Source organism: Desmodus rotundus, chromosome 5, assembly GCF_022682495.2.
Source record: "Desmodus rotundus isolate HL8 chromosome 5, HLdesRot8A.1, whole genome shotgun sequence".
In the NCBI taxonomy this organism is placed as follows: domain Eukaryota; kingdom Metazoa; phylum Chordata; class Mammalia; order Chiroptera; family Phyllostomidae; genus Desmodus; species Desmodus rotundus.
In genome coordinates, this window is record NC_071391.1 from 116225600 (window position 1) to 116233697 (window position 8098).

Genomic DNA, 8098 nt, shown 5'->3' on the forward strand with positions numbered 1-8098 from the left:
GGAACTCGTTCCTGGGTTCAGATGGGTTGCTTGAACAAATATGAGAGTGCCTCCTTAAATATTGTGTCTTGGACTCCACCCCGGCCTGATTTCCAGTTTGACTCACTCAGGTTTGACTTCCTTACTCTTTGTACTCTGGGCTGGGTGGCGGGCCAGTAATCCCCTATGTTGCTGTGGTCTCTAGTCAGCACCCATGTCTGGGGCCCTGGCTCTGTCCTCCTCATTCTGGTCTTCCTGCTTAGACTAAGTGTGAGGCTCTGGTATAAGTCTCATCTTTGGGACCTCCAGCAATGCTCCACAGACCTGACTGGGAAGACGGCGGTGGTGACTGGGGCCACCAGTGGTGAGTGCTCCTCCAGCCCCGTTACCTCACTAGGGACTTCAGCCTTTAACAGCCTTAACAGGGAGGGCAGGGAAAGAAGCAGTATGCACAGTCAGCACCTCTGGCCCTTTGCTCCATTGCCCTCTGGTCGCTTCCCAGACTAGCCTACTCTCAGGCTGCTCTTCTACAGGCATAGGGAAGGCTGTGTCCCAGGAGCTGGCCCGCCGTGGGGCCCGTGTGATCCTTGCCTGCCGGAGCCGTGAGCGTGGACAGTGGGCCCTGGCTGAGATCCAAGCAGCCTCAAAGGATGCCTGCCTTCTGCTTGGGGAGGTGGACCTGAGCTCCATGGCCTCCGTCCGGAGCTTTGCCCAGTGGCTCTTGCAGGAATGTCCCGAAATACATCTACTGGTTAACAATGCTGCAGTCTGTGGTATGCGCCTTCGTTTGCTTCTCCTAAACACCTTTCAGGAGACTGCCCTCGAGGTCAGAGACCCCAAAACAGGCATCTCCAAAGCCTAACCCATGCATGCTGCTGAGACACTCTTAATTCATACACGACCCTAAAGAGCCTGCCTCAAGTTATAGCCTCAAATGTCATTGTCCCATCTTTGCACATACATGCTCCTATAGCATTTCTGCTGAGCCCCAGTATATCCCCCCAGATTTTTTCTCCCTCAGGGCAGTCCCTCCATCATCCACTTCTTGTGTTTTCATCTGCTCCCAGGACTCCCCAAGAAACTAACTCCAGAGGGCCTGGATCTCACCTTTGCAACCAATTATGTTGGGCCCTTTCTGCTCACAAACCTACTGCAAGGTAAGGAAGCATGCCGACCTTCTGTGCTGGCCCTGCTTCTCCATTCCCCTGGCATTTTCTTGGCCACTTTCTTCCCCTTGGCTCCCAGCTGCTTCCTGCACATAGCAGGGGAACCACCTGACAGTCAGGATTAGGATTCTGGTCAGGGAATCAGTCCAAAATACAACCAGCAAGGCGATGTAAGATCCCCCCTCTCCTTCTCTTAGCTCTGAGTTCCAGTGGGATCAGTAGAGTCAGTCATCTCAACCAAGGCGTCCTGAGGTTGGCACTAGGCCACTAGGAACAGACACCAAGAAACTCAGGAACCACCAGGGACAGTAGTAAAAAATACCACTGCCTTGGGCACTTACTTGGGCCCAAGTCCTTTGACTTTCTGATTCTGTAATCCTTTCTGGCTAAGGAGGTTTGAGTTCTTCCTGGGGAGGAGGGGGAAAATGGGTAGCCAGCAAAATTTCCCTAATATATTTTCCTTTATTGTGTAATAGCCCGTTTAAAAGAAAATCAATTTCTTAGTCAGGTAATACATATCTAAAATACAAAATTGAAAGTGTACAAAAGGATATAGAGAAAAAATTACCCTCCGCTCCTTGAGAGTCAGCCATCCATTCCCCTCCTGAGAGGGAGCTACTGTTGTCAGGGCCTCGTGTACCTTTCGTGGCTGACGACCTCGTCCCAGCTGGAGAGCGAACAAAGAGCAACGCAAAACTCCGTGTCTGTGAGTATGGGTGTGTTTCTCCTCTTCCAAAATTTGTCATGGGTTTGCACCTTGCTCAGTATTTGTGTTTTGTCTTTTCTTTTTTATGAAAAGCACTTATTTGAGCAAAAGTTGCTCTAGCCTGGGATACAAAAATTCAGGCAGCAATCTAAATTGTGTTCCTAAGTACTTCTTGCTTAAAATCCTTTGAAGGTACTCTGTCCTTTATAGCAGGGGTTCCCCACCTCCGGGCTGTGGACCATGACTGGTCCCGGCCTGTTAGGGACTTGGGCCCACAAGCAGGAGGTGAGCTTGAAGGTAATGTACTTGAATCATCCCGAAACCAGTCCCCCAACCTGGTCTATGGAAAAATTGTCTTTCATGAAACCGGTCCCTGGTGCCAAAAACATTGGGTACCATCGCTTTACAGGATAAACTCTAAGCCCCTTCTCTTCACTTACAAGACTGAGAACCTTAACTTTTGCTCTTTCCTAACCCATACCCTCGTCTCCAGCCAGAGGCAATCTGTAGCTCTTGGACCACACTCTATCCGCCCCCCCACCCCCACCCAAGGCTGTGCTTTTGCACATGCGATTCCCTCTACCTGGAAAATCCTTTCCCACCCGCTTAGTCTGGCTAACTTTAGTTCATCTGTCAGGACTTAGCACAGATACAGCCTGTGCTGTGGATCCCATGCTGACAGCCGCTGCAACTCCCCAGCAACTCCCAAGTTTCAGGGCTACCGTAAGCCTGTCGGTCTCCAACTAGGCTGTGAGTCCCTTTGGTTTTTATATCACTGTATTGGCAAGTTTAGGGTCCACTGTCTTTTTTAAGAATAACTTTCTTTCTAGCAAATTTTGGCTAAATGCCACCTCTTCAAATTGTTACTTGTGATTCTTCATTTCAATGTGGAGCTCAAAATAGTTTTAGCATTTTGAAAACATACTGTAAACTCCTGTGACAACTACTATTTTTCATAATTTATATAATCGACTTTTTTGTATAGTTAGATACTCATTTTTAAAAAAGATTTAACTTGTCCTATTGATTATGATTTTATTTTTGCTCCTTTGGGAGATAAAAAAAAAACACTCCCAAGTAGCTCTGCATATTTCTTTTTCCCCAAACCGAGCACTCTTATGTCCTTAGCACCCATCTGGGGCCTGCCGATCCGGGGCCTGCCGATCCGGGGCCTGAGGAACACGTGTGGATGAGTAAATGATTGAATGTGTGAATACGTGACAGACGGCTCTGATATGCTTCCAGTCTCTCCTTTCTCCCCTTGTTGTCAGTGAGGTCAAACATAAACAAGGATCAATTAAATTGGCTCCAGCTAGCAAGTGGAAGAAAAGCTAGACAAAACTTCAAACACTAAAGTAAAAGAGGGAGGAGAGCACTAGAAAGCAGCTAATGAAAATGAAGTCTGTCCACATTTACTTCTCCTGTGTGTAGCTTGGGTGCCTGGGTAGGGGCCCGCTTACCCTCTCCTGAAAGCCCCAGATGGTCCCTGCTCTCCTGGAGTCTCCTGGAGAAGCAAGCTAGGAGTGGGCATGGGAGTTTACTCCAGGACTTGGACTCAAGGAGCGTGGTCCTCTCTCTATCCAGGGGCGCTACAACGGGCAGGGTCAGCCCGGGTGATAAATGTGTCTTCCTTTATGCACACATATGGCTACATTGATGAGGAACATCTGACAGGGGCTGGCAGACCTTTGACCTTCAACCAGAACTATTACTGCAGCAAACTGCTCTTGACCTCATTCACTGGGGAACTTGCCCGGAGACTTCAAGGGAAAGGTAACTGCCTCTGACACCCCCTATTCCTCCACTCCCAACCCTTCACACCTCTCAATATGTCCTGGCCATAAAATACTCCCAACACCCCTCAAGCCGGCTGTTAATTTCCTCCATTTACATCTGTGCCCCTATTAGTTCTCTCAGCCCAGTCCTCATGTCTCCTTTTCAACCTTTCCAACTCTCTTATCACCTGCAACATCCCTTTCCTCCCAGTGTTTTCCAATCCTAACAGCATACATCATATTCCTCCTAAGGCTGACTCAACACTTCCAAATACCCGTGTCTCCTTACTGGCTTGGCTACCACCACTCATGTAGGTTACCGAGCACTGATGTCCCTGGTACCACCCCCAAGTCTCTGGTTACCTGTACCTGGTAGGACCCTTCTCTCACTGCACACTGCAGAATCACACTCCATTCTTTCCTCCCATCACCCTCTCACTTCACTTGGCATTATGCTTGTCTTCCCTTCTCAGGTGTGACTGTGAACTCTGTGCACCCAGGTGTCGTATACACGAAGATCATGAACCAATTTCATTGGTCATTCCGCTTCCTCTTCTGGCTCTCCAGCTTCTTCCTTAAGGTGGGGAGGGGAGGAGCTGGTTTGGCCTGAAGAGGGTGGGGCAGGGCTCTACTTATCAGTGTGTCCCCAGCAAGCTAAAGCCTGCTGGGCCTGACCTCCCTCCACCCCCCACCCCTCCGTGTTTCTGCAGGAACCTCAACAAGGTGCAAACCCAGTCCTCTATCTGAGTTTGGCAAAGGAACTGGATGGCATTTCGGGAAAATATTTTAGCAGTTCCTGTGTGATAACCCCTCCCTCTAAAGCTGCTCAGGATCCCCATGTGGCCCAAAGCCTCTGGAATGCCTCAGTCAAACTAACACACCTAGACAAGACGGAATGATCCACCGCGACCCAGCTCTTAGAGTTCTTATTTTTTTCTTATTTTAATTTTGTCTCCATCACCATTTATCCCCCCATACTCTCTTCCACCTCCACTCATTCCCCTCCCCCGCCAATCACCACACCATTGTCCATGTCCATGAGTTCTTTACCTTTTTTGCTCGATCCCTCAACCTCCAACCTCCCTGCCCCAGAGCTGTTAGCCTGCTCTCTGTCTATGAGTCTGTCTCTATTTTGCTTATTAGTTCAATTTGTTCATTAGATTCTACATGTGAGTGATATCATATGGTATTTATCTTTCTTTGGCTGGCTTATTTCACTTAGCATAATGTTCTCCTTTGAATTTATATGCTTTTGTAACCCAGTGTTTTAATTATTGTATTTCATTAATCTAACAAATCAGATATATTGTTATTATTTTAAATAGTTAAGATTTGTGTAGCTTTACTCATATATTTAATATTTTCTCTGTTCATTCTTTTTAAAAAACTATATTTTATTGATTATGGTATTAGAGTTGTCCCAATTTTTTCCCTTTTGCCCCCCTCCACCCAGCACCCCCACTCCCTCAGGCAATCCCCACACCATTGTTCATGTCCATGGGTCATGCATATAGGTTCTTTGCTACTCCATTTCCTATACTGTGCTTTACATCCCCATGGCTATTCTGTAACTACCTATTTGTACTTCTTAATTCTCTCAACTCTTCACCTATTCCCCCACACCACACTCCCACCTGGCAACAATCAAAATACTCTCAGTATTGATGATTCTGTCTCTGTTTTTCCTGTTTGCCTAGTTTGTTTTTTAGATTCAATTGTTCATAGATATGTATTTATTGACATTTTATTGTTCATAGTTTTGATCTTCTTTTCTTAAATAAGTCCCTTTAACATTTCACATAATAATGGTTTGGTGATGATGAACTCCTTTAGTTTTTCCTTGTCTGGGAAGCTCTTTATCTGCCCTTTGATTCTAAATGATATTTTTGCTGGGTAGAGCAATCTTGGCTGTAGGTCTCTGCTTTTCATGACTTTGGATATTTCTTGCCAATCCCGTCTACCCTGCAAAGTTTCTTTAAAAAAAAAAAAAGATTTTATTTATTTATTTTTAGAGAGAAGGGAAGGGAGGGAGAAAGAGAGGGAGAGAAACATCAATGTGTGGTTGCCTCTCATATTCCCCCTACCTGGGACCTGGCCCTCAACCCCTGCATGTGCCCTGACTGGGAATCAAACCCATGACCCTTTGGTTTGTAGGCTGGCACTCAATCCACAGAGCCACACAAGCTGGGGATGGAGCCAGAGCTGCAATCCCAGAGAAACTACCTTGCACACCTCATGCCTCAGACCTTTGGAATGTTAAACAGGGCAAAATAACCTTTGGACTGGGCTTAAAGCAATATTGTGTACCAAAGAACTGTTGGCAAGAAAGCAGATATTGTGGCTATTGGACTGATGTTTACCACATTGAAAATTAAAAACACTGCTTAGAATTAATATCACTATGTTAGCTTGTCTGAAGCAATAGAAATGCCTTCCTTTTATTGATTTAATTGTTCCCCTTCCCTTTCTCATAAATACTCCTTGCCTTGTCTCTTGATTGGAACACTATCTGGGCTTCCCAAATAAGTGCTTATTGCCTCTCACTTTGAAAGGCTTTTTATTTTAGCCCTGGCCAGTGTGGCTCACTTAGTTGGAGCATCCTCCGGAAACCAAAAGTTTGTGGGTTCAATTTTCAGTCAGGGCACACACTGAGGTTGTGGGTTCCATCCCCGATCCCCGGTCTGGGTCTAGGTGCATACAATCCCTGGTCTGGGCGTGCATGGGAGGCAACGGATCAATTCTTCTCTCTCGCGTCGATGTTTCTTTCTCTCCCTTCCTCCCTCTCTAAAAGCAATGAAAAAATGTCTTGGATGAGGATAAAAAAGAATTAGAAAGGCTTTTTATTTTAGGTTAATAGCTATGACTAATCTTTTGTTTGTGCCATCTAATAACTTTATATTATAATTAATTTTTATTACTACATGTTATAATTGGTTATTTTTCCAATCTACCCAGTTTTTATAGTTGTTTGTTTTTTCATTATATTAAAATTTCTTATTTTTTAAAAAAGATTTTATTTATTTATTTTTAGAGAGAGGAGAAGGGAGGAAGAGGGAGAGAAACATCAATGTGTGGTTGCTTCTCAAGAACCCCCTACTGGGAACCTGGCCCACAACCCAGGCATGTGCCCTGACTGGGAATCGAACCAGTGACCCTTTGGTTCACAGGCCAGCGCTCAATCCACTGAGCCACACCAGCCAGGGTGAGGCACTTTTTTGAAGTTTACTCTCTGGGGATGTTACTCTTTGACTATCTTGGTTTTAAGTGTGTAGGGGATAGTTTGACAACCCAGCTGTCTCTGCTCAATCCCAGGCTTTGTTTTCTGTTCCTCCTTATGGCCCTTAAACTCAGTTCCAGGCCACCAGGGATTGGTTTAGCAAACACAGGCTCCAGCGATCATCTGTGCCTTGGGATTCATAATTTCACATCATCTCCAAAGTCTGAGGAATTCCTCTAGATTCCTGCCAGTTCAACTGAGCAACACAAATAGGTGTGTGCATGTGCGTGTGTTAAATGTTGCATCCAGCATTTTTAGGTGCACTATATCTGGTGGACTTTCTGTGATATTTACTCCTCTGAATTTCCAGAAATGAAAGCACCCAATTTTTCCTTCCTCCCTCCCTCTTTCTTTCTTCCTTTTGCATTTGGATAACCAATTGTCCCAGGGCCGTTGGTTGAACAGTGTGTTTTTTCCTGCACTGATCAATAATATACATTTTGTCACATCCCAAATCTTCACACGTATGTGTTTGTTTTAGGTCTAGACTCTTTTCTGTTCTCGTGGCCTTTTCTCCTATTCTGACATCAATGCCACATTGCCTTAATTCCTACAACTTCACACTGCCACCCTCACAATTGTGGTCCTTTTCTTCAGGGGGTTCTTGGCTATTTTGGCCTTTTGCTCACCTCTACAAATATATTAATTTGTTGTTATGCTCCTAGAATATCCTGATAGGATACTGATGGGAATTATTTCAAATACATAGATTAATTTAGGATAACTACTTCATGATTTAAATCTTCCCGTTCACGAAAGCGCTGGATCTCCCATTTATTTAGGCTATGGGCGATGTCTCCAAACGCAATTTTATAAGTTTAGATTGTGCACATGCTTCCTTAAGTTTATTACTAGGTGCATCAACTTTATTTAAAAATTATGTCATCTAACTTTTATTGTTGGTTATATAAATGCAATTGATTTTTATATTGATTTTATATCTAGCCAGCTTGTTAAATTTTAATAAAGCAATTCTAATAATTTTCAGATTCTTTTGATATCTTATATATAAGTCATTATATAATCTGTGCAAAAGGACAGTTCAATTTTTTCCTTTCTAATCTTTATGCCTTTTATATTTTTCTCACCTTATTATATGAGTTATGTCCTAAAATACAATGTTAATTAGAATCAGAGATGTTAGACATCTTTTTATTCCTGATTTTAGAAAACCTAATGAGGCCTTGTATTCTTT

At 44.4% G+C, this 8098-nt stretch overlaps 1 protein-coding gene across 1 annotated transcript; it reads left to right on the forward strand.

Annotated features, from left to right (window-relative positions):
• Positions 1-101: 101 nt before the first annotated feature.
• Positions 102-7890, forward strand: LOC112303115 (retinol dehydrogenase 11). Its single transcript, XM_024558610.4, has 6 exons — positions 102-343; positions 513-752; positions 1047-1136; positions 3436-3624; positions 4100-4206; positions 4337-7890. Exons 1-6 carry the CDS (start codon positions 166-168, stop codon positions 4523-4525), a joined length of 993 nt encoding a protein of 330 aa, XP_024414378.2. The 5' UTR covers positions 102-165; the 3' UTR covers positions 4526-7890.
• The last annotated feature ends 208 nt before the right edge of the window (positions 7891-8098 follow it).

Coding starts and splice junctions, on each gene's coding strand:
- LOC112303115 (XM_024558610.4), top strand. CDS start 166: ATGTTGCTGTGGTCTCTAGTCAGCACCCATGTCTGGGGCCCTGGCTCT. Junction 3,625..4,099: donor CCGGAGACTTCAAGGGAAAG/GTAACTGCCTCT, acceptor TTCCCTTCTCAG/GTGTGACTGTGAACTCTGTG. Junction 4,207..4,336: donor TCTCCAGCTTCTTCCTTAAG/GTGGGGAGGGGA, acceptor GTGTTTCTGCAG/GAACCTCAACAAGGTGCAAA.